Genomic DNA, 25,561 nt, shown 5'->3' on the forward strand with positions numbered 1-25,561 from the left:
TACAATAAAGGTCATTTTATTGATCATCTTTCCATACTTGTAAAGCTCAGTAAAACATAATATATATTAAATTATCTGACACACCTTTGATAACTTACCACAAAATACTTAATTTGATAATGTCAACTAAAAAAGTAAACATTCAGGTTCAACAATAGTGTTTGCACATTTTGGCTTTGAAATTATATATGTATAAATTATCTGCTTTCCTGACCCATTTGTTAATCAAAGTTTTTATAGTATAATTTAGAAAGGGTGATTAAGAGAGTCGGGGTGCTTCTGGAGCAAAGGAGACCACATGGCACTGCACATCCAAACAGTTATCTCAAATAAATACAAAAATAAACTGCACCATTTCTAACAATACTTACAATGTTGGTACAAAACATACCCTGGAATACAAGGTATTCAGACAGGCAACACATTAATATGTACAGTATATTACATGCAATTAGTTACACAAAACAGTCTATATTATCTATATATTATTCTGTACTGCATGTGTACAACTGCAAAAATTATACAGATATCTTCTGAAATTTACAAAACAATCTTCACAGACCTACATTTTTTTGGTAAAACAAAATAGATCCCTAAGTATAGTACACATTGCAATGTAAAATATCTTAAAATCTTAAATCATCACATGCAGATAAGGACAAAGCTGACTCCAACTACACGACTGTTGCATTTCCACAATATTGATCACTGACAATGAGTGTAGTCACAATGTGATTATTTGAGGACCAAGCAATGTCTTTTTGTGTGCTTTAAAATATACACAACTAAAAATAACTGTCAGGTAATATCAACATGATTATCTGATGCTTTTCATAAAACAATCACGCATTTCACACAGTAACTATCTGCACTGGTAACTGGAAGCCATGTTATACATATGAACCACAACAGTACTGCATGTAAGGCTACTCACTATATGTATCTCAAACAAAATGAGACAAAATTCATTGCTAATCCTTCCATGTGATATGTGCCACCAATTAATTTAATCATCCAGTCATTTTGTACTCCCTAGCCTAAGTGCCGTTTGATTAACAACGGACACATTTGTACGTTCAGGGCTAGCATTCACACAAGACTTCCAGTGTTCCCCATTTCCACTTATTTTCTGAAAATTTCAATTCAAACAAGTCTGCCTTAAAAGAAAAACTGAGACTAAATGAAACTTGTCATATCTGTTTTGTAGCAGGTAGAAATAACTAAAGCCAGATGGATGTTGGCAGTCTGAGGATGACATTTCACGTACTATCATCTGACGGTCTCATTAGTACATGGACATTAATCTTGATTTCATGTAATGGAAGGAATTTCTTTGTGATTACGATAATGATGACAAGTTACTGGAAAACAAGACATCTGTTCTTTGTAATAAAGACTTTTACAGTATGAACAATGAATTATTTGATGCAAAAAAAACAACAGTTTTATTCTATCCAGAGTGTATCAGGATCTTTAATGGTAACTAATAAGATTATATGTCTTGAACAGTCACTCAGTCTGTTTCATTGACATATATGAGCATTTGTGGCCAATTTTCTAACAGTTTTCTTCAGTCCATATAGAGAGGATGGAATGTGCATGTAAGAAGCAAGAAACGGTGTCCTCATGCAAACTTTGGTTTACACTTCAACTCAAAAAACTAGCAACCAAAGAAAATCTTGAAAATGCATCTTATATACAGACATATACAGAAAGCAACTCTTTTACACACTTGAAATAAATATATATTTATATATATTATTGTCAATGTATCATGTGTTATCAGACATACAATGATACATACATACATCCTGATGATTTCATAAACGCATAAGTCTCACATATGTACAGTAACACTCTGTACCTCCCTGAAGAACCTCCTTCAGTGTGTATTTAAGCAATGCACATTTGGCCCTTTGCTCTTTGACTGCTAAAGAATAAACATCTGGACAGTTATTCATTCATTAAAAAAAATAAAAAATACTTTAATTGTTGTGAGAAAACAGAACTCCAGAAAATCCCCTCTGCTGATGGATGGAAACAAAGACCCTTTATGCAACTATTCCTTCAGTTTGGATGTCTCTCTGTAGATAACCTTTGAACCTTTCATCACTTCTCATACGTCTTGTTGTGCAGGTAACTGAAGAGTGCCTCTAGTCCTTTGGTTGAACACCACAGCTGCTTCAGCATCTGGCACTCTTTCTCATTGACTTCCTCCAGGACTGACATGAGAATACTCCTCACCAGGCATTTGGATTCTTCTAAAACCTTTTCAAACACAGAAAGGGGAGAGGGTCATTTGTTTATATTCAAGATAACGCTTTGCTCGCTGGGTTGTCTAGATCTGGACCTACCACTGCGTTGCATGACGCCATTTCCTTCACACGCAGCATCACCTCTTGGTTAAATGTGGTTGGCCAGAAGACCTGGGACACCAGACCTCGGCTGCATGCTTCTTGGGCTGTGAGTTTTCTTCCACAGAACAGCATCTCGTTGGCCTGCCAATGGGGAAAGAAGGGGGGGAAATTACAAGTAATATTTCCAATATGCCGTGCAATCCAAGTGTTTGATATGGGTAAAGTCCCAGTAATCAGGTGGTTGTAAGAGGAATCAAATTAGGTCAAGGACCCACCAGAGCTACGCCTAGGATTTGGGGGAAGGTGTAAGAAGAGCATCCAGAGGGGGTGAGGTGGAGGGCTGCACATGGAGTTTGGAACCAGGCCCTCTCACTGGCCCACACCACATCACACAGTGGCAGGATGGAGGCCCCTAAGCCCAGAGCAGGCCCGTTTATTGCTAACACAATGGGTTTCTTGAAGTGGATGAATGCCAATACAAAGTCCCTAAAAGGGGTCAAAGAGCAATCAGTACCAACTCTGTCAAGTCTAATAACAAGTGATAAGAGAGAGGTGTTTACAGTGGTCAGATTTCTTATTACCGTACTGCATCTGCGATGCGGCTGCTCTCTTTTCTGCGGTCAGTGGACAGACGCCCTATCAGGTACGACGGCTCCAGTCCACTGCAGAAAACAGTCCCCACGGAGCTGAGCAATAATAATTTGCTGTCATCAGCAGCTGCATTACCCAGAGCTCGACAAACTTCCTTCATGATCTGAAGATGAAAAAAAGGAGATGTGTATTACTTTCTTAACTGATCCGACACATGAAGAAACGTTGAGAATAAAATGTAAAATATAAATATACAATCCTAGAATCTACTCAGGATTTCAAGAAGTTTTTCTGGAAAACAGACAGGCCTAAGAAATAACGACAAACACTGGCAATGCAAAAATTGTTATTTCCATTCCTAAAATGCTGACAGCTTATGGAAAAGTGCATTTACAATGGTGCTATTCATATAGTGTAATTAGGCACCATGTGATCAACATATCTTCAATTAAGGGCCACAGATTCTCAGGAAGTGCTGGTGTTATGTTAAGTTATGTTAGGTATATATTCAAAAACTAAAATGGTTTAAAGTTGTCTTCCCCTGCCTTTATTTATATTGTTAAAATACTAAATTGATTAATAAAATGATACTAAAGGGACAATCAAAATGCAAGCTTTTACTCTTCTGGAAGTGCTTTATGCCTGACAATATATCCGATTTTTACCACAACATTTACAGACGACAAATTCTTTCAACAAAATGTGAATAATTATGGTATCAAGAAATATATTAAAATATAAGCATACTTCAATGGAAGCCACATTCCATTAAAACTAGCACCATATAAGCAAGTACAATGGGACAATGGGAACATTGCAATTTGTTTACCATGTCTGCCTTTACAAACAAAAGTATCAAAGGCTCATAAATTGGCAGCATAGATACACATGGCAAGCAAATGCTAGTTATCATCTTTTCATTAAATGTCAAGTTGTAAGCACATTATTGCATACAGTCTTAGAGGAGATGCTGCATTCATGAAATCATAAAAAAGTTGGTTTTAAATATAAAAGGTATGTAAAATATATATCAAATATTAAAGAAAAAACATTGTTTATAGCCAGGTAACATTACTTTCTGATCAGCGGCAGAGTGCAGGTGAGATGTTTACATGACAACTTGCTGGCCAGTTTGTTTCCTTGACAACCTGCCTGCCAGCAGCAACTGACTTGACCGTATGCTGATAACAGCTTCTACTGGCTGTAGTGTGGGACCAACAGGAGTTGTAAGAAAAGTCAAGTAAGTTTTTCCCCTTAATTAATTCACAGGAAATAATCAAAGGAATCAATGGTGAGTATTCAGTTCAGTGCATCTGCAGTATGATACCTCAACAAAGCAATGTAGCAGTCTGTGTAGTTTCACTCTGTCAGTTAATATCAGCACCACATTATTGAGCATCAACAGTCAGTGTTTGGCCTTTGTCAGACAGCCGACCTGATAAGAAGTTGTCTGGAAAGCCCAACACCCACAGGGCCACATCACTGTCTGCAGTCAATCTGCACAACTATTGCTGCATTTTAATCAGATTATCACCCCTGACCCATATTAACCATCCAACCTCAAAGTGAACTTAATTCTCTGTGTCTCACCAAGCACATAATCTGTGCCCGGTTTTAACTGGATGTGGTGTGTATGTGTATCTGTGTGTGACTACGAGTGATGTTATAGTCTCAAGCTGAATCAAAATCAGATACATGAACCAGAGATGGGCAGATGCTGGTTCCAGTCTGAGAACAAAGAGGAAGAGAGCAGTCAAAGTGACATTCATGTGCAGCGAGCAGAGGCCTCGAGGACGTTTGCAGATAAACAAAGGTGGTATCCACAACAAAGAGACTTGCAACTGTATGCATCAGCTCCCTAGAAATAAAATCACAACCTCTAAGGGCGGTTACAATACCAATCAATCATGTATTTTTATGTCTTTTGGTGCATTTTTCAGTTGGACAGTTTTGGATTTCTCAAAGCAGAAATAGCTTGCCGTTTTATGGGGCTTTATCGGAAACCACTCCCTCGATCATGTGTTCACTGCTTCCTATAGAACAGACACTCAATAGGTTACTGTAGAGAGAAGTTAGTTAAAATATATAAAAAAGTAGTGTACATGCCATGGAGACACTAAAACTGTGGACAGTGAATATAGTGCATTAGATAGTGAATGGGAAATTATTGCAGACACAATCCAAGAGTTTTAGAGAGCTCTACCAAAGTCCTAAATTATCTGCTAGTTTCTAAGAAGCCTCTTGTCACAGTTTGAAAAAGCATGGGCGTAGATAAGGTAATTAAGGATGACTGAATTCCATTTAGCTGCGTCAGTTTCGGGGGGCTGGCATAGTGCATGCTGGCTCACTGTCACGGCTTACTTGGACACTTGAACACAACAGAGCCATTGTTAATGATATTAGTAACACCTGTGCTTTTCCTGCTATAACAAGGCAAAATGTCTGTTGTGAAAAAGGCCTATTGGGAACTTTCTACCCTCTTCATTTGTGCTTTATTAAAGGCAGGTGTGCAGCAATTAGGCCTATATAACACAGTGTTTACATACAAATACACTATATGCCACAGATGCCTGATGAGAGTGATCTAGATAATTTCCAGATTAAATTCAAATGCATCTTTCGTTCACTCGTGTCATAAAATAATTGTTTCCTAGTCAGTGTGTTGCTGGAAAAAGTGAAAGAAGACACTAGATGTTCAAAAGCACTTGAAGATCAATATAGCACAGACGCAGAAAGCTGCTGTACGTTAGGCCAGAAAGGTGACAGAAAGAGTACCAGTAAGCGGCTCGGGGGACTGTCTCCCTTTAAGCAAGCATCGAGTGTTCGGATGAAAAATGTACAGGGATATTTTTGAAGATTTTCGCAGCAAAAGCCATTCAGTAGACACATCCGCAGACTCTCTTGTTCCTGTAGCTTCAAAGACTGAGGGACAGAGAAGGAGCTATCAGTGCTGTTTGATAAGCCCACAGCTTACGGGCTTACTGTCACACATGAAAGTACGCACACATGTGCACACACAGTTTAGGCCACTTCAGTGCCTGTGTAGTATAGGCCGTCACGCACATGACGCTGTATCAAAGCCAGAACCACCCTCTGAGGAAGATCTAAGACACAGCCTACAGTCTGAGGGGAGGAAAATCTTGTTTGCTTAGAATTATGAGCCAGAGGTTGAGGACTGTGATAGATGTCTTTATCTGTGGCCTAACGGACTATTGTATTAATGGACCTCTAAGGAATCTGTTAAAAGAATACATTAAAAACTCTATTTTATTTAAAATGTTTTATAAGTGTCAGCTCACAATATTTCAAGATTAAAGATATTCCAGAAATTAACAAACTATACATTTCTTTTAATATATGCTTAATTAGTATATTAGCAAAGGTCTGAATTATAAATATAGAGCTAAATGCCATATGACCTGCAGGGTAAGTATCCATAAGTAACATAAAGACATGCCATATATTACATTTCTTTAGCAATTATCAAAATTTTAAAGCATTTATGGATAATTCCAAAAAACAGTTTGCTGGTAAAACAACATGGTAATTCATAAATCATTATTTTACAAAATAAAAAACAAGGTTACAAAATGTCACAGTAGCCAAAAGTGCAGTTGAGGAAAGCATCTACTGAACCGAGAAACCAATTATTGAATACATCCAGAGGATATTTAAATGGAGCAGCTTGTTGTTGATTGGAGTGTGAAAATTAAGTAACCAATCATAGGCTGGTACCAATTCTACAAGTGGATCATCACAATGCGAGAAGCTACAGCATCAGAGCAGAGAGCCATTAAACCAGAGGCAGGGTTGCAGATGGACACGTCCCAGCCTTATTTATATTGTATTCTACTATATTATATCCCAGCGTTACTGATACTGATCTATCTAAACCTAACTAAATCCTCAATCAACTAAGTAGTGTTGTTGATTGATTCAGCTGCAAATCTTGACATTTAAATATTTGAAATCCACATATTGTGCTATAAATATGTATAGCAACCGCCCTCTACTGGTTGAAACCTGCCTATTGCAATTTAATTTCACAATTGGCTGATCTGGGGGCAGGTGACTTATGTGGTGTTTTGACACCAAAAAAAACCCCTTTCCCAGCCCGCTCACCTGACTCTGCAGACTGTGACCTGCTACATAGCCGTAGCCAGACACTCCCCCACAGACACCAGAGAGTTGGCCTCTTAAAGCCGCGAGCTTAGCTAATATTACAACACAGGTACCACACAGAAACTTATACAAACAGCCATAAATGTGCTTATAGTGACTGTAAAAGCTCCAGCAGACTCTATGTGTTTCCAGCGCAGACATGGAGAGTCAGCTGTATTGCTGCTACACTGAACGGTATTCAGTCTGACAAGCTGTCCGGTGTTACCTCCCACATCACACGCACCACAGTCACGAGGCCACGCCAATGGATGAGTTGTAACTGATGAATTGTCTGTATTTCCAGCTCTTGGAGCAAATACTTAGACTTCTCAGCCATTAATATGTATGTCTCCATTTACATTTGTCCATGCATTTACAGATCTATGTATGCATTCACAGATTTACAAATCTCAATATATTTGCAAATCTAAATAGACATTTGCATATTCCTGTTCACATTCACAAATCTCAGTACATATTTATAGATTATTTTACACATTTACAAATCTGATGACACACACACGGAATAGAATACAGTTACACAATTCTCCACTCACATTTAATAAATAATTTTGCCACAAAAATGGCTCCAAAAATGGCTCCATAAGAATGCAGCTGAGAGAATCATACAGGGGGCGTCCCTGTATGATTCTCTCAGCTGCATTCTTTAAATTTGCTGGGAGGGAGGGAGCTAGCAGAATCTAGGCATTTAGTAACACTTAAAAACACACTGTTTTTAATATTGAGAATGGCTTATGTAAAGCATCATGCAAGTCTAAACATAAACGCATACTCCTAAAATAGCTACCATGTTAGATCCAATGTTAAAATTATAGACTTAATATAAACTAGTACACCCCTGTCCATCACTGTGACAGATTATTATAACTCACAGCACAAAATCCTGAATTCAGGCTGTAGTGTTCTGCCACTAGATGTTGATTTTATGGGGGGAATTTGATTGACATGGAGGTAGCAGGTGATCGACAAATTGCTGGGGAGACTGTGAGAAAACATGTCAAAAGCCAGTGAACACAGCTTGACATAGATTATGCACCAAAACTGCTTGCAGAGAAGACTCAGCTGGTATGTCATCAGACCTAATCAAAAGTACTCCTAAAAATAGCAAGATCATGTTAACATGTGTTCAATGTAATGGTAAATCAGTCATTTATTGATTATTTACTAAAAACATTTTGTTGTTTTAGGTCAAAATGTCATCAAGCATGATCATTCTGTCATTGTGATTGCAGAATTAGTCACTGTATTTTAACAGCTGCTTTTATACTAAAGCATCTGGGTAAAGTTGTCAAATTGTGCTTGTTTTTAGCACATTTTGGTGATGCTCCTGTATTAACTACAATTTTACAACTAAGAAATATTACAGCATTTAGGTATTTTATCACTGAGCTGGCATCTCTATACGTCTATGTCTATACTGCAAATAACCTGTTTGAACCGAATGATCGGACACTAACTGGACAAAAAAGAAAAGCTTCAACAATGCAAACTCTAGCAGAGGTGTCAACGTTAGTTCTACATAGCAACAGTGGAAATCACAGGGAATCTGTCCATTTCTAGGGTCTCCAGTTCTCTTGAATAATAATAATAATAATAATAATAATAATAATACATAATGCTCTCCTTTATGAACTTGATGCATAATTTCTTCACTTGTTCAACTGACATTTTGCTGTAATAACAGCAGATGGCATAACGCTGGATTATATGTACCCCTAATTGCTCTATTGTAGAAACCTTGTTTGGAAGGAGGCAGTTTTAAGGAAACTGTCAGTACCAGTACTAAGGACAGAGCCCGAGAGCTGTTTCCTAACCTTTTTTGCTGAGTATCTCTTTTTCAGCCATACCCTGTGTAAGATTCATGCAGCTAAACATATTCACACATGGCATCTGTCAAATAAAAACCACAGTCTAAAGTTGTCTCCTGAAAAGCTCCCCTGAAGCAGTTGAGGAGTTTAGTGCGCAGCTCTAGGGCATCTCTACAGCAGTTAATGAGGAAACTTCTCATTTATTTTCCCCCACACACAGAGCTCCTTGTCAACTGGGATACAATGAAAAAGTTACATAATTACACATAGGTTTTGATACAGAGAAACACAGAAACATAAGGAAGAAATGGACACGCATAAAGGAAAACAATAAATAGCAACTTGTATGCGTTAGAACAGTGTATGTGTGTACATACTCCTACTAACCTCTGGTGTCAGAGCGTTGTTGTCTGTTGTTTGGCTGGAGAGCAGGACGTGTGTGAAGCCCTCCTCCTTCCTGACCACAATGTCTCGGAACCGACAGTTAGTCTCGTTCTGTCGCACATTATACCTGAGCCGCTTGTCGAACACGTAGCCTTTCTCCTCAGCCAACTTGCGTTTTACTGAGCTGTGTAGATGCATCTTGCCATTGGCCAGAGGTGAGCCTGAGGAGGGATGACAAAACAGGTCAATGTGTTTTCTAGGATTAAAAAGATAACACTTAAGACACTACCTACACTTTCATGACATAAACATTGCCCAAAATATTCATTTAGAAACTATGTGTGAAATTCTTTCAACCCACATCTTGGTTGATGTCAGTCCTGATAAGATTTTCTATCACCAATTTCCTTACTAGCATCTGGGGATGCAGCAACACTGCTAGAAAAAAAGTTCCACAGTCCCAGTAATTACGTCCATTAGAAGCATCTGTTCCCATAAAAAACTGTGTGCATGCACATCAAAGTTGAACCAGCAAGTAGCTTGGAATCCAAACCAGTGGTTTAGATAATGTAGTTAAACTTTCTAAAAGCTTTGTGTGAGGGACTGTACAAAGCTTTATTTGACTGGGTATACAATATATTTGCATATATACATATGTGTGTATATAAAAAAAGTGTTTTCTTATGTCTTTCAGTTTGCAGTTTTTTTGAAGGTTCCTAGATAGCATTTTCAACATTTATGACCTAATCACATATTCAACATATATATACACCAAAACAAAGGCATTTTATTAACAACTTAAATTTTTTAAGGGTAGCCTAGAATTTGTTAGTTATTTTCCCTATTACATTTGCTTTTGTGTGGACACTTTCAGTTGCCAAGATAGTGTTCACCTATTTCTGTGTCATCTGACAGTATGTTCTCTGCATGGCATCTGAGCTGTCACTGCGGGATTCATTGAATTTGAAATTTTCTTGATTGCATTAATATTTTAAAAACAAAGAATAGAAAAAAAAGAAAAAAGCCTTTTCACAGAAAGAAACCTTGACTTACGGGAGCAGTGCAATCTCTAGCGGGCCAACATTAATCAAAAAACTGTTCTGATTCACATATATTGATAAAAAGGTTTCTGTGAAAGCTGAGTAACAGCATCTCAGTTGTGTACTTTCATCAGCTGAATAGATGCAAGAGTCTAAAGATCTAGTGATGCACTGTCAGCAAACAATAGCACACAAATAAGTCATACATCACTCAGGAACACAAGCACAGTTTTTCTCACCACAGCAAGCAAGTGGTGTGCTGCTCTTTTAAAACATTTCAGCCAGTAATGTCAATTACGAAAATACTAATACAAAAGCTGGGTCTCATATTCGAAAAAAAAAAACAACTTTTCATATTTGCTTCCAGTGGAGACTTTGAAATGACCTAAAAGCCCTCATTGAACACATCAGTCTGTGCTTGTAACCATGAGTGATTTCATGATGAATAATGCAGTGACGCAGTGCACTCCCTTTAGAAATTGGTCACCAATAGAAACAAGCAATAGCAAACTTAATCAGAAAAAAAGCAGGGTATTATAACAACAAATTTAGATAATTGTAATTTAGGATTAAGATATGAGAAATTGGCATTAAATATTTAAATCACCCCTCCAGGCTTTCCTTCCACTGACAATGCTTCAGACCTGTGACAACACTGCTTTAAAAGTCTGGACAATTAAGAGGTGCTGTCTGCAACTGGTGCTGTCTGCAACTGGCAGACTGTCATGGAGATGCCAACATCTCAATCGCTGTGGTAAAACTGATGACATTTGCAATCTTCACTCCCACAATTTATTGAAAGACTTTGCTGCAGATTTGAATTTGTCCATTGGCTCAAAAAAAGATGCATCATGGGTAGTATGATGAAAGAGAAACTCGACAGGAATGTTTAATGGAGAAAGGTCAATCAACAGGTATCTTTAATGGAATGGACACCTTGTTGCTGCTATGCAAGGTATTTCGATGTTCTTATAATCATCTTCTAAATATATAGGTCTGTTTTATTTTTTTTATTTATTTTTCTAATTACATAACCTTGTGTGCACATTTTGCTGCCAGTTAACAAATGCCTCTGCCAGTGTAGCATGATAATGGGTGGAGCTGAGGGTGCTGAATGAGGTAGTCTCTTGAGGAGTAGGAGATTAGGATCCATAATAGCTGTCAGACCGGTAGTTTAGGTTGGTAGCCCTCATGTTCTCTCATAGAGAAGCTCCAAGGTGAGGTCTTACAATGACTAATTGCGTTGTGGTGCTTTAAAAAGAGTGAACAACTAACAAATTTCATGTGGAACTTTGCCAACCTTGAATTGGTAATGTAGCCCCAACAGTAAACTAGGACTTGCATCACTTAAGTTGGGCAATAAAATGTGTTATGGACAGCAAAATTGACAAACTCCATATTAATTCTACCACTGATATATATATATATATATATGTGTGTGTGTGTGTTATTACTCAAATATGGTTTAAAAAAATGAAAACTCAACCATTTGGATCTGAATTTGCTGTTGAATAAGCCACAATGACTTTTTGAAAAGGTATGTAATGATTAACTTTTGGTGCAGGCCCTGGACTGTGACCCACGAGTGAAATTCAAAGGTGTTATCAGCTGCTCTGGTAGTAAAGAGCCATAGTAGGAGCTTTAAGAGCTGTGTGTCAGCAGAAGTACAGTGGAAAGTGTGCCTATTAAAATATTCTGTTTTTTATCTTTATAAGCATTGCAATCTATCATGTACGGGAAATACCTATCATGGCAATATATGCAATATAAACCTAATCACTTCTATGTATGTAGCTGCCTGGTACTTTTCAGTGGCTGTATTATTCATATCCATGTAGAAACGTCAACACAGAACTAAAGCTAATTACTAATTTTGGCCGATATAGAGAGAAGGAGTCCTGACATCACATCCAGGCTGTCCTCTGTTAAAAAAAAGCCTTTGCTGCTAAGGTTTTGTTCCAAGGCTTAGTTACATTAATCTCAATGTAGTTTTGAATATGGTTTTCTTACTTTTGGAACAGAGCCCAGGACGTCCAGTTTTTTATTACTGTAAAATATCAATATCTGCCTAAAAAATCCAATATCAGCTGAGCTCAAAGTTTTTTATTTCATTAGATTTCTCAACATCATACCTAGCTCAGTGGTGAATTGCTGTCCAGTAGTATCCATGTCTGCTAGTTCTCCATCCAGTCTGTCCAAAGGCAGCCTGTGAGACCTTGCTGCAGTCCTGTACACGAGAGGCTCCATCTCTCCATTCTGGAGTCCATTATGAGGAACCCTCACTGGAGGAACAAAGTGAGGCCCCCCCTGTGGAGGTGCCTTGTACGTCATGGCTTTGCTAATTCCTAAAGCATGTTTCCCAGGTCCTACACCCACCTTCCTCTGCTTCTGAGTGGGTCCTGACCCTCCACTTCCAATCCCTAGAACAGCTCCTACTCTAACCCCAACAGCTGGGCCACAAGTCCTTTTCTTCTTTCGGGCCTCAGACCTAGCTCTGGAGTTTTCAGTAGCAGATGGACGGCTAGTGATGAGGGGCTCTTGGCGACTTTTTGGAACTTTGGGCCGTTTGTGTGATTGAAGTCTCAAGCTATTGAACTGGTCAATGAATTCCTCACAGTGTAGTAGGTGATGCTCTGGCTCCCACGTGTCTTCCTTACTTCCATAACCTTTCCACCTTATCAGGTACTCCCATTTACCCTTCTTGTTCCGCCTCTTGTCCACGATCCGCTCCACCTGGTGGTCGCACACAGAGGGACAGGCAATTAGATAATATTGTAATGATTAAAATAAATTCAATACATAGATTTATTTTTTTTTCTGCTCCCAAAACATAGGTGTGTTTAAGAAAGATAAAGTTTATATACTATACTGCAAAAAAGTGCACAATGCACACGTTAATAATACATTTCATTTATAGTTTTTGAGGGTACTCAAGGACAACTTTATGTGATAGAAAACCACCCACAAAATATATAACTCACAGCATTAATCACACATTAAAAGTAGTTCTAGAAAAGTAAGTTTTGATTAGGGATTTGAATATGAACAAATCAATTCCAGTCTCAGGTTTGTTGAGGGAGAAAGTTTCAGAGGGTGGGGGCAGCACTGGAGAAGGCTCTGTCGCCCTAGGTCGGGTGCTTTGTCCTGAGCGGTGTGGACAGGAGATTGGCATCAGAAGAGCAAAGGCTGAGGGAAGGAGTGTGGTGGTGGACAGTGGTGTAGTGGTGCCTAGAGAAGTGAGTATATATAGCCCTGTGTTATAAACAGTGACATGTAAGACTACTCATGCAAAAATGGGCCAGTAGTACTTGTACATTGTCACTTCTGCCGCTTGACTTCAGTGAGTATAGATCATTATGAAATTAACTACTTCAGTACTAAATAGACACATAAGAGGTGCATACTTTGCAATCAATACAGGCCCACAGACCATTGGGTGAGACAACTACATAACTATGCATTGTAAGTATTCCTTATTCCCTCCTCCATCTACTCATGAAAATCTGTGTCATACCTTCACCATAAAAACATTCAGCTCGCAGAACACTACTGCATGATGCGCATCAGAGGGGATTTGGGCATACTCAATGCCAAGTGAAAAATAAGTGGGTATACTCGGTATATGTCTGTAGACCCTACACTGTACCACTTGTGGTGGAGCAGATTGGTGAGGTCGGAGAGTGCCCTGTTATAGACGGCTTTGTGAGTGAGGAGAAGGACTTTGAATTAGATCCATTGTGGGTCAGGGAGCTAGAGGAGATTCTGGAGGACAGGACAGATCTGGTCGCGGGAGTGAGTGAGTAGGCGAGGAGCAGAGTTCTGGATACAGTGGAGATAAGTAGGATTTTGGATGATGTGCAGTAAAAATTGCTGTTGCAGTAGTCTATTCTGGATGTGACGAAGGCATGGACCAAAGTTGTGCAGCATAGAAGGAGAGTAATGGGTGGAGATGGGTTATGTTTTTTAGTTGGAAAAAAGGTAATCATTTAGGCATCATTTAGCAATGCTGTTAAATCATTTTTATCTATAGTCACAAACAAAGGTTGACAGGCAGAGGTTTTATGAATGGAAATGTCTGCCAAAGTGTGTTGTTTGACATTTCAACATGGGTGCCCCTAAAGTCAAAATGTTAAATTCTACACACAGTGGCTTTAATCTTTAATGTGGGTGTACTTCATGGCCGAGCACCATAAGCAGCTACGTTATGGGTCTCTCAGCCACAGCACTAAAAATCCCCAGAGGCTGAATCCTCTTCTTTTGCTATAATGGCACCATCCGGCCAAAATTTTCACTTTTAACAAAGGAAATACTGTAGAAATACCTCATTTTCAGAATTCCACGAAAGTGACGAAACACATTCATGTTTCCTAGAGGATGAACCCTTTAATCATATATATAATTATCTATGTTTTAATATTGAATTACATTTTGAGACATTGCCAGGGAGTGTCAGATCTTAAAAAGGTACATTTTGTGACATGTCTAGTTTAAGATAAGGGCTAATTCCCTGCAGAAAAAAGATAAGGGACCAGAGTAGATCTGAAAAGAGCTGCGGGCTGCTATCATGAAGAAACCTTAAACATCAGCCTTTTGAGTTCAAACCAAAACTAGAACAGTCTGTTTATTTTACAGTTACATTAAGCCAGCAGAAACCACAAAGTAACAGCAAATACTATCTGACACAGGCACAGGCAAATAAAAGGTAGTTGTGAAAAGTGACACTAGTCAGAAATTACACAAATTCTTAACTGACACTAAAGCTTGAAATAGAGCAACAAAAGAAAATGAAGCTAAGAGCTCGAGTTCAGTGGAAGACGATACTGACTACAGTCATATTCAAGATGTATTGTGTTTACAGAAACAATAAGGCAGTGATATATTTGCTAAAAAAAAACTAACTATGATAGTGTCATCTGCAAACATCACACATTGTGTGTGTAACTAATCCCACAGATAACAAGAGTATGAATCATTACTTTGCAATTCAATTTGATTGTATTCAATTTGATTTGTAATTCAAAAGGTAAGACTCAAAGTGAAATTTCTGGGTAGTAAGCTGTTGCAGTACAGACATCCCTCTTTACATTGGTAGACCAAATTACTTTAATGACACTTCATACTGTTCAAACGCTTGGTTTTTATTGATTCTTTTTATTGGTTTTAGTTTTTATACACTATACTGTGATTATGACTGGGTATCTTAATTCAATTAGTTTTCAATTTCCAAGATTTTCGTGATGTACAAACTTGACCTGGATGGTCTAATTTTTGATGAACTGATTCTTTTAAAATAAAACCCAAAAGCATCTGCTAATAATATATATATAGAAAATCTATTTCCATGGCAATGGCTGTACATGTACCGTATCTGGTAACTCCTTCAAACTTTCAAACTACATTTTTTTCAGCATTATTGCTGAAAACATCACTGAACAATGTCTGATTGGGTTTGATTTTAAGGGCTAAGCCAAAAATGTTTAAATTGACTGGATCAGGAGATTTTGACTAATGTACGGTTTAAATGAAATGGGACTGGCCAAAGAACAGGAAAATCAAACTGTTTTGCCCCATCTTTACAGAGACCTGCTCCACCAAAATCCCGAATCAACAGAGCACAGGGCGAGAGGAGGTGAACTCTGTGTTTACATCGATGATGCTTGGTGCTCAAACGCAGTCAAAGTGAATGGACGCTGTTTCTTTATGTGAAGATGAAAGCATATTACACATCACTATCTTGTTGCTGCAAAAGATACAATGCAGAATTATTTCCTGGGTGTACGTATATATTTAGATACATTTATACATTGGTTTATTTCACTTATTGTTTTTATTATTATTCTTATTATTCTATTAATTTAGTTATCTGTGTAGCGGAAGTGGAAGTGCAAACTTTCATTTTGTTATACAACTTTGTCTTGTATAATGACGAATAAATGTCCTTGATTCCTCGATAATAAAAACAGACAAAAATGTAAACATCACAAGCAGCCACACGCACACGTATCATCCCATTACAAACAATATATAACACACAGGACACCTCACTTCAAAAACACACACTAGAATAAAACATCACATTAGATTCTGTCAGCTTTCACACATTCTCAAAATTTACAACACCTGCACCACTGTTAACATGCAAGTTTTATCTGATTATTTATACATATTGCTTATCACTGGCTGACATGGGGGCACATTTACACTGCCAAATACATGAATAGTATTATAAAAATTACATGCAATAACATGCAACATAGAATTAAATATAAAAATATTAAAAAATATGGAAAAAGTTTTATTAAGAGCATGTTATACAATAATCATAGGACATTTAGAAGTAGCGTGGTTTTGGGCCTGGGGACTGATAGAAAATGGAAGGCTTCATCAGAGGCTTTAGTGCAGCTGTGGTAATAACTGCTCATCATGTTCTCAGATGTGCTGCACACATTAACAGGAGTAAACAGCCTTTGATGGGTGAGCCGCAGGGGTGTCACAGAAATGAACAGACAATTAGGTTGCTTACAGTCCCAAACAGTGTCACACTTAACAGCATTGCAGAGAAAGACACATACAAAGAAAAAGAGGGACAGGAAAAGGGTGGGGTAACCAGTGTACACAGGCCAGAGAGGTTTACAAACACTTGACGGTAGTATGAGCTGGAAGAGAATGAGGGCATGAATATCCTGCAATACTAACCATACAGTGCTGTGGTTATCACATGCTGTGAATAAATCTGACAAACCATCAGCAGAAATACTGACATGAAGATTAAACAGTAAGAGGTCTACATTTAGCCATCTAATTTTTAAAATGCTATTTTCATGTTTCAACAGCAGAATCTCTTCTTTATCCTCTTTCAGCTGAGAAACAACAAAACTGGGAATCACAGCCAACCATCTGGTAAGTAGGACAGAAAACACAATTCTAATGGGAGGGAAACACTATAAGGGGGGGATCAGATTTTGACAGAAGACCAGCTGACCAAATAGTTATTTTATGGTCGCAACATTGCCTGACATAATCTGCATAAATACTGCGCAGGTTATGACAACAACTGTGCAGAGAGTTCAGCTACACTGACATTTAAAATGAACGATCACAGAGTAGACTGGAGGCAACTAAAGGCCATCTTCTTAACTTTATTGCTACACAGACCTGACCCTCACTGGGCAGTTCCCCCAGTACACACTGAAACACCGAGCCGGCATTTTACAATTTATACACTCTGGAAACCATTTTAACAATAAATCTCCATTTCGTGGGGTAAGAAAAACACTGTTTTAGTGTGGCGGGGGGTTGAAATGGAGAGAAAAAGATGCATTTACACATTTATCCAGCTTTGTGCATACTTGCTCATCTGCCATCCACCCTCCAAGCCAGTAAAATGACAGCATCCAAGCCACACTATCAACCCACAGTACAACCAAAACCCCTGAAAGCACTCAGCTCAATGTAATGACCATCAGCATCAATTTGATATACTGTATTAATCATGCTTTAATAAACTGCAAATTATTACTATCAGTAAAACGTGTGTTTACAGCAGGCCCAAGACCATCTAGTTTTCAGAAGCCTCTACATCAGAGTGAACAGGGAAACTTCATGGTGACAGAAATCAATAATAATGTTTACTATTAAAGGCACTTTTTTGTACGTAAAAAACAAATATGATTACGCAAACTCCCCCAATGTGAAAGTGTATTACATCTTGCGTTACTAATCTCTGGCCAACGTGCTATAGTTTGTACACACACAGTTTTACAGTATGTTACAAAGGAAGATCACACTGTAATAAACATTATGGTTGAGTTCACTTTTGGTTTCACTTCCAAAATAAATATTTCAAATAACTGGGTTCAACTGGAGACTTGCTTTAAAATTGTTTGGTTAGGTGTAATATGGAAATGGGTCACTAATAGTGCAGAGCCCACAGTTATTTTTCTTTTATTCTAAAGGCCAGCAACTTTATCTTTTTGGTTCAGTCACACCCCTTGTAGCGTTGTTTTTAGCTGCAGCCAGCAGCTGTTTTTAGCAAAAAGGCCCAGATAAACTGACTGTACCCTACCTGTCCAGCACCACATGACAGACAGACAAAGTAACAGAGCTGGTGAACACAATGTAGCCTTCAGCAGCTTAAGAGCCAGATATTTCCCTGAGGAGTCACTGAATATCAAAAAGGAGCTAAAAGGAGAGTGAATATTGACATTCACACTTTCATTCATCAGGTGGCCAAAAAGAATGCTAATGTTGTGCAGTGTGCTGGATGGGTAAACAGGCAACTGCTTACTAACACATTCATAATAAAACTTTACAAGGTGATAATATGTTAATGTTGTGTTTACAGCTTGTTGAGCTAACCTCAAGTAGCCAAAAAAAATGTTTTTTGTAAAAAAGCATAATGTGTTTTGACTGATCAATAAATCCTTTTTCAGAAACAATCTTTTACAGACTTATGTTCATACTAAAATGTCTGGTGCCCATTTTTATTAAGATCAAAGCCTATTCTTCTTTGCTGCCCAATATCACCATAATCTATTCCATTGAAGGGAATCTTTAAGGGAAACTGAGATTCATTTGCATGTAGACATTAAATATATCTGCAAAAGTCTAAATTCTATCAATGATTACCGCTTTAGTTTTGGCCTAACCTGGTGTGAGTTGCAGCAGCATGTCTTCCAGTGCACAATCTGTTGGCATTAGCCCATAGGTTTTAGGACACAGAGATGGGTAAGGTGAAGAATAATGGTGCATTATGAATCATGTGATACTAAAATCTTCATATGCATCTGTGACCTGAAGCAAAGTGTTGAAAAAAATCTGAATAAACCATTCAAGTGCAGTTCAGAGGTTTGCTGTGGTGGTGTGGGTTTATGGAAGCATGCTGGCATACTGGTGAACTGACACAGTGCAGATCTGAGTCGGTGAGCTGACCCAGAGCAAATGAAATGAAGCACTTTCATACACTAGACCAAGAGACAGTATGTAATTGTTAGCGATTGATCAGGCAGTCACCAGACGTTACATTATTACCATTAGGACCAAAAGGAAGTAAAACAAACAGCAGTCATCAGATGTAATGTGATTACCAATGGAAACAGAAAGACAGGAAGAAGGCAGGGGGTTAGAAGAACTGCACTGCTGCATTGACTGGCCTTAAATCTTATAATTGCTATATACTGAAACTGTATACAGTCATATTTATAAGTAACCACTCTGCTTCTGTATAAGCTAGCACAGAAAGAACTATGTGTCTAGTCATGTTTGGTGAACAATGTTTGCTCTAGAAAAAGACAGCATAATGGACATAAAAGGAGGAAGTAACTTGGTGTTAAATGTAATAATGACAACACCCATCCGAGTTGGAAATTCATTTAAAACAGGAAAATTCACTCATATAGTTTTGCTACTGCCAACACTCTATCTTCTTAAGACTTTTGCTCGTAATAACAACAATACAAAGATTGATCTTATTTGTTAGAAGAAAAACTCTACCATGTAGTTTTATTTCTCATTTGTGTGTACAATATAATTCCTAATTCACAGTTGTCACAAGGATATTCAGTATCAATTCTAAACTTTCATACTGAATATATAGTAACTTTTGCTTAATTACTGCCTCACTCCTTCGGTTATTAGTGGGGAAATAATTGCCAGTGACTCATCAGTACACTTTCAATGCACTATAAATGGAAACAAACGCCATAAGTATCTATGGTGAGATTCCTGTTAACCCCTTGCGTATAGCAGAAATCCAGCTTTACGTGAATCCAACCAATATGTGCAATGTTTTATACAGTGCTGGATTCCATCAGAAGCCTGCTTGTTTATATGAAGGCAGATACTTATGAAAATTATGAAGATCAAGCATTATGTGTCCTTTTCCCATTCACTTCATTAGAAATATCTGTATTGTTTGTTAATACAGATATGGATAATGCTTGGACAGTTTTTAATGTAGCTGTGGTAATAGCTGCTCATCATTTGTTGCTGTGATATGTTTTGAGCACATTAACAGCAACGAACAGCCTTTGATGGGGCACCTGTTGGGGTGTCAGTGAAATGAACAGCAGATTCAAACCCTTACAGAATCAGACAATGTCACACTTAACAATACATATGTATAACAGCATGGCAGAGACACATGCAGAAAAAGGGAGAAGGAAAGTTGAGACGGTAGATAGAAGGGCCATACAAAGACCGGAGAGGTTTAGTTTAGTAACACTTAACTTTGACCTGAACGAGTGGAAGTGGGCATATCCTCCCTCAGTGGCCAAATTCGTTTTCAGCATACTCCAACCCAAAACATAATGAGAAGAACATACAGTGGTCTGTAAGGGATATTAAGACAGGTGTGTAATGTACACCCTGACATAATTTTTGGGCGTGGTCAGAAGGGTGCTCTGGTTCTCCTATAACCACACTCAAAAGTGATGTCAGGGTGTACATTACACAGTGGAATGTACACAGTGTGTAATTTATACACCTGTCTTGACATCCCTGATGGACCACAGATCACACTATATTTTCCTGTCTTTTCTGAGCTTGATGATCTCACAGATATCCCACTGCTGAACAGTGCCTATAAGCTCTCATGCACTAGCAGGTGCAATCTAGACTCACAAGCCAGTCTCTAAATGCTTTGCTCAATGAGACTAAGGACATTCACCCAGCTTTTGTTTCTAGAACTGGGTGGAAACAATTTCAGAGTTTAAAAAAATCTGCATTATAGAGTATATATTTTTCAAAATGGAAAAATTAACAAAGTCAAGCTAAACTTTACTGACTAACTTTAGCTATTAAGCTGCTATCATCTCATCAATATGAATCTGAAGCTCTACCTTTAATTTCAAAACCTTTTTATAAAAGCTATTATATAGATTGTGCAACTTAAGTATGATGAAAAGAGAGGATCCAGACCCAAATTAACTCACTACAGACTCGCTCCTCTCCCAATTCATGCCTCTCCCGTCCCTGCCTGAACCCGCTGTGTCTTTGTCCTCCCTGGAGTCCTGTTTGGAGCTGCTGTAAATCACCTGGCCCTTGTCAGTCTCAGAGGCTGTGAACCTGGTCCCGTTGCACACTCGTCCAGTTCCGGTTCCGGTGTTCATTTTCCTGTGCTAGCTCCTAAACTAGTCGTTTAAACAAACTTCCCTCTGTCCTTCAAGCTCCCAGTCAGGGTAGAGTCAGCTAATAGGACCGCTAAATAGCTAATGACAGCTAGTATTGTGGTGCAACAATCCCCCTGATACTATAGTCCCGGTGACGAATGGAGTGTGACATTGTAATGTTTTTTCGTGGTTTCCAGCAGAGAAACACTGAAGCAATGCCTTTCGTCGGAAATCCATGATTGTATGTAACCAGCATCAACGAGGACAGTGACGAAATCACTTAAAACACTTTATAATCTATTGTAACCAACAAAATTCAAGTAAACTACAGTCATTCTTCTTCATGACCAAAAATACAAACTTTTAACCACATTTCAAGCTAATGTCATTTTTGCACGATATGTTTTTAAAATATGACATCCTACAAAATGTTAAGCCACCACAGTTAAGTCCACAGTATTGTTTTTTTTAAATATAGTAAACTGTCACCACAATATGTTAGTGAAAGACTTAACAAGCATCCTGTAAAGAGGCTTGAATCATATTCCTGTGGTGAACTATATCAGTCAATAGAAGGATTTTTGAGAATCTTATGCTCTAAAGGCAGATTTTGGGTGCAGAATCACTTTAGGAGAATGCTTTTCAATACAATAATGACAATAGATGTCAGACTATACCCAGCCATCAACAGCCTGTTCATCCTGCTGCCGTCCAGCAAGAAATACAGAAGTATCCACTGCCATATCACCAGGCTAACAGATTTGGTTCGTTCTTTGGGCTGTGAGACTACTGAGTTTATCCTCCACTCTCCACTTTTAGTTTCTAGCATAAAGGGACTATAGCTGGCATTTCCATGTACAAACCTGTGTTGTAGAATGACATATGACCCTTGAACCTTGAATGTTGCCTGTAAACAAATAAACAGAAAAGTATCGAAGAGAATGGAAAACAACTCACCCTCTCTCTTTCAATACTATCTATACATTTTTTAAAACAGGAGGTCAGGCTCCCTATAGATAATGCTGTTCTTCTAATGTGTACAGCTATGTTTAAGTGTTGAATGTCCTTCAGCATGTAAAGGCTGAGCACCTCCAAACAGCAACTGACCCCAAGTTGGTGTTTTCTCAACCATGTTGTAGAATTAACATCGTTCATCCGTGGTGCTTCCGCTGCCTCATTGCATTTTAAAAAGTCAGCACAAAGCCTGACCTTTATTCATGCTTTTGCAAAAAAAGCTTTCACACATTACTTATAGATTGTTTGATGTCACCATATCTGTTCAACACAACTCTCTAGTTAACCCAATTCTTCACTAAGAAAGAGAACAGTGGCCTAGACTGCGGATAGATCAATAAAGCATAGAATAAATCAGTGTGACAGTGCATTTTAGGAACACACCCACTGGAGCACAGGGTACAGCCTGTTGCGCTTATAGACTGAATACTGAGTATTGAATAATCCATTCTTTCTCACTTTCAAGTGGTTTTAGAATTTCAATACCCATCCAATATGATCTCCTATCTCATGCACCCCCGGTGGTCAATGCTCATCCCAAAGCCTTTCAGCTTCCAGGATCCATCTCCTTGACTCCCTAACATCTTCATTCCAAATCATGGATTTTTTTATCTCTAGAACTATAAAGACAGCAAATGACCAAAGAATAATAATACATACAAGAGTCTATTGATACATATACTACATTTTTGATAACTTCTCTCTCACTTAATCCACAACTGTCACAACAATCTATGCATCAAATTCGCAAGTCACAACAATACGAAAACAGAATGACAGTCAACTGAATACTCCCTCTACTTTTCAATCAATCTCCTACTACAGCACCATCAAACAAACCATTTGAACACAACATTATTAGCTACTTCACTGGTGCTGGCACTCCCAACATGAACCAACTCCTGGAAATTATAATTTGCCATAAACCCCAACAATACGAAACACCGTTCTCTATATTTCAAATGTTTATTTTGGATTCGTTTTTTAAGTAAAAGCTGCACAGCACCAGCAACCTCTGGTCAGCTTCTCACTCTAAACAGACCTGTCACCCATGGATCGGTTGTCATGTTAGTGGACAAACAACACAAAGACTCAAATGACTCTCAACAGGCCACGCCTGCCGACACACTAACAAAAATAAATCATATTTTGTGAGTGATAAATTGCGATAACCCAATAACCTGTTCAACAATGATCAGTCAATCAGAACCACAGGAAATTAATAAAAACCAGTGACCACACGGTAATAGTACAGGCTGTCCCAAGAGGCCGATTTCATATCAAACCAACTGTTTGTGTGGAACCAACAGCATTTTCAATCTAGTAGTAAAACATCATAACAAAAGTACATTATTGCTCACTACTACCTCATTTATGTATGTATGTCACACAACAAGTCGGAGGCTGAGGTGAACGGTTTTTCCCACTCAGCTTCTTGTTATTACTCAACGATATGACTTGAACACAGCATAAAACAAACAGGTCTTTTCTGTTCAGTAGTAGTACGTAGACGCATGAAGCTTTACCCAATTGAAAGAAGCACACTTAATTAAGCCAGAAAATGTAAAAATATATCGGAAAGGACAGAAAAAGGAAGTAAATAAAACTTGAGAATAGTTAACTTTGACAGCACTCTGGTGTCATATTCCAAATGATCCAAGATGTGTTTCTGGGATAAAAAGCAACGGCCTAATAAAAATAATTACAGTTGGTGGGTCAAACTGTAAAAATACAATTACCAACTGCTTCTCACGTATTTATTCTATTGTCTTCTAACTGCTGTCCTGCTCGACTCATCGTCAGTCAATGCTGCCAGCAGATAACCTTATCTTCTCGAACACACATGAATGGATCCCCAAGTTTATTTTCTGATGGACACTTTTCTTGTGGCATGTGGCAAATGTGTGGGCCTAATCTATTGCAACGAATGGAAAACTTATGTACACCTACATTTGTTTGCCCCTGGAAGTCATCAAACACTGAAATCCTCCCATCTCTCCCCTGCCACCCCCATGAACTCAAACATATGAAACCATGTCAGTGTGTAACAAAGCCTAATGACAGCAAGTGCTTGATTCAGTCAAGCTGATGTAGAAAACCAGGCTTCATGCAAATTCTGGCACTGCTTCCAGAGTGATGTTGCGCACGAGGGGCGGCGTGACCTTTCCTGCCACTCATTTGGGCAACTTTTTACGCCCCACACTATCGGGAGTCATGATTTCGCAAATTCACGCATCAACCATGAAAGAAGCTCCTACACAGACTTGTTTACACCGCTCGACCGAAATAAACCGGTGTGTCATCTTATGTGCCAAACAGCCTGCTAAACAGTCACCGCCGCTGTAAAAAGGCTGTGATGACAAAATATCTTTTGGCATGTATGCGCACCTTCAGGACCATCACTCCGTCTGTAGCTATTCACCATGTCCTCCGTTCAGCGCTGCTGTCACTTTACCACGACTTTCAACTCGGCGACAGACTGAGGAGTTGAGCCCGCAAATGACATCTTGTCTACCTCACTACAGTCCTAAACAATTATGTCAAAGTGTATGAGAAGCGACGCGAAGTACTACGAGCATAAATTAACAAACCTTGTCTTCGCAAAGCTTGAGAAGGGTTAGTTTCGCCTGTTAAAGGGCTTAGTCCACACCGCTTTTTACATACGCGACGCCCTCCCCTTTACTTCCTAATTCCATTATTCGTCAATATTACAGAGCATTTTCCTTGGACGTGGTTTTATCCTACCTCGTAAAGGTCTCCCGAAGCCATTCTGGGGTGCGGACTCCGGCGGCGCGGCGTTCTTGCCTGCCTTGTTGGCTTTTTTTGGACCCTACTCTCTCGGTGTTTCGGCGAAAGCCCCGATAGACGGGAATTAGCGAGCAGCCTTGTTATTCTGAGCAATCCGCAGTAGCAGATCAGCAGACAGTGTCAATCGAGCCCGGCTCTCTGCGATGGATCGTCCCACACTTAAAACAAACAACCATCGGGGCGGTGCTGTTTACCCAGACCCAAGTGGAGGACTGGAAATTAGTCCCTGGTTTAAAGAATGCACAGCCTTATGGTCTGCATGCGCCCTG

The 25,561-nt window shown here is 38.7% G+C and overlaps 1 protein-coding gene across 3 annotated transcripts; it reads right to left on the reverse strand.

Annotated features, from left to right (window-relative positions):
- Nucleotides 1–25,561, reverse strand: LOC127352247 (chromodomain Y-like protein 2). Of its 3 annotated transcripts, none has more exons than XM_051380482.1 (7): nucleotides 25,230–25,561; nucleotides 12,495–13,095; nucleotides 9,326–9,543; nucleotides 2,939–3,111; nucleotides 2,633–2,843; nucleotides 2,355–2,498; nucleotides 1–2,268 (listed from the first exon to the last, which is right to left on the reverse strand). In XM_051380482.1, exons 1-7 carry the CDS (start codon nucleotides 25,251–25,253, stop codon nucleotides 2,110–2,112), a joined length of 1,530 nt encoding a protein of 509 aa, XP_051236442.1. In that variant the 5' UTR covers nucleotides 25,254–25,561; the 3' UTR covers nucleotides 1–2,109. The 3 variants fall into 3 exon arrangements, with proteins under 3 accessions (XP_051236442.1, XP_051236443.1, XP_051236441.1); XM_051380483.1 differs by lacking the exon at nucleotides 25,230–25,561 and adding an exon at nucleotides 24,873–24,899; XM_051380481.1 differs by lacking the exon at nucleotides 25,230–25,561 and adding an exon at nucleotides 21,294–24,830.

The sequence above is a fragment of the Dicentrarchus labrax genome, unplaced genomic scaffold (genome assembly GCF_905237075.1).
Source record: "Dicentrarchus labrax unplaced genomic scaffold, dlabrax2021, whole genome shotgun sequence".
Taxonomy (NCBI): domain Eukaryota; kingdom Metazoa; phylum Chordata; class Actinopteri; family Moronidae; genus Dicentrarchus; species Dicentrarchus labrax.

What these genes read in the sequence shown, in the direction of transcription:
- LOC127352247 (XM_051380481.1), bottom strand. Translation starts at nt 21,470, where the DNA reads ATGAACACCGGAACCGGAACTGGACGAGTGTGCAACGGGACCAGGTTC. An exon ending in ACAACGCTCTGACACCAGAG is followed by an intron (nt 3,112 to 9,325) that starts GTTAGTAGGAGT and finishes TTTCATCTTCAG; the next exon opens with ATCATGAAGGAAGTTTGTCG. An exon ending in AAATCCTAGGCGTAGCTCTG is followed by an intron (nt 2,499 to 2,632) that starts GTGGGTCCTTGA and finishes CCCCATTGGCAG; the next exon opens with GCCAACGAGATGCTGTTCTG.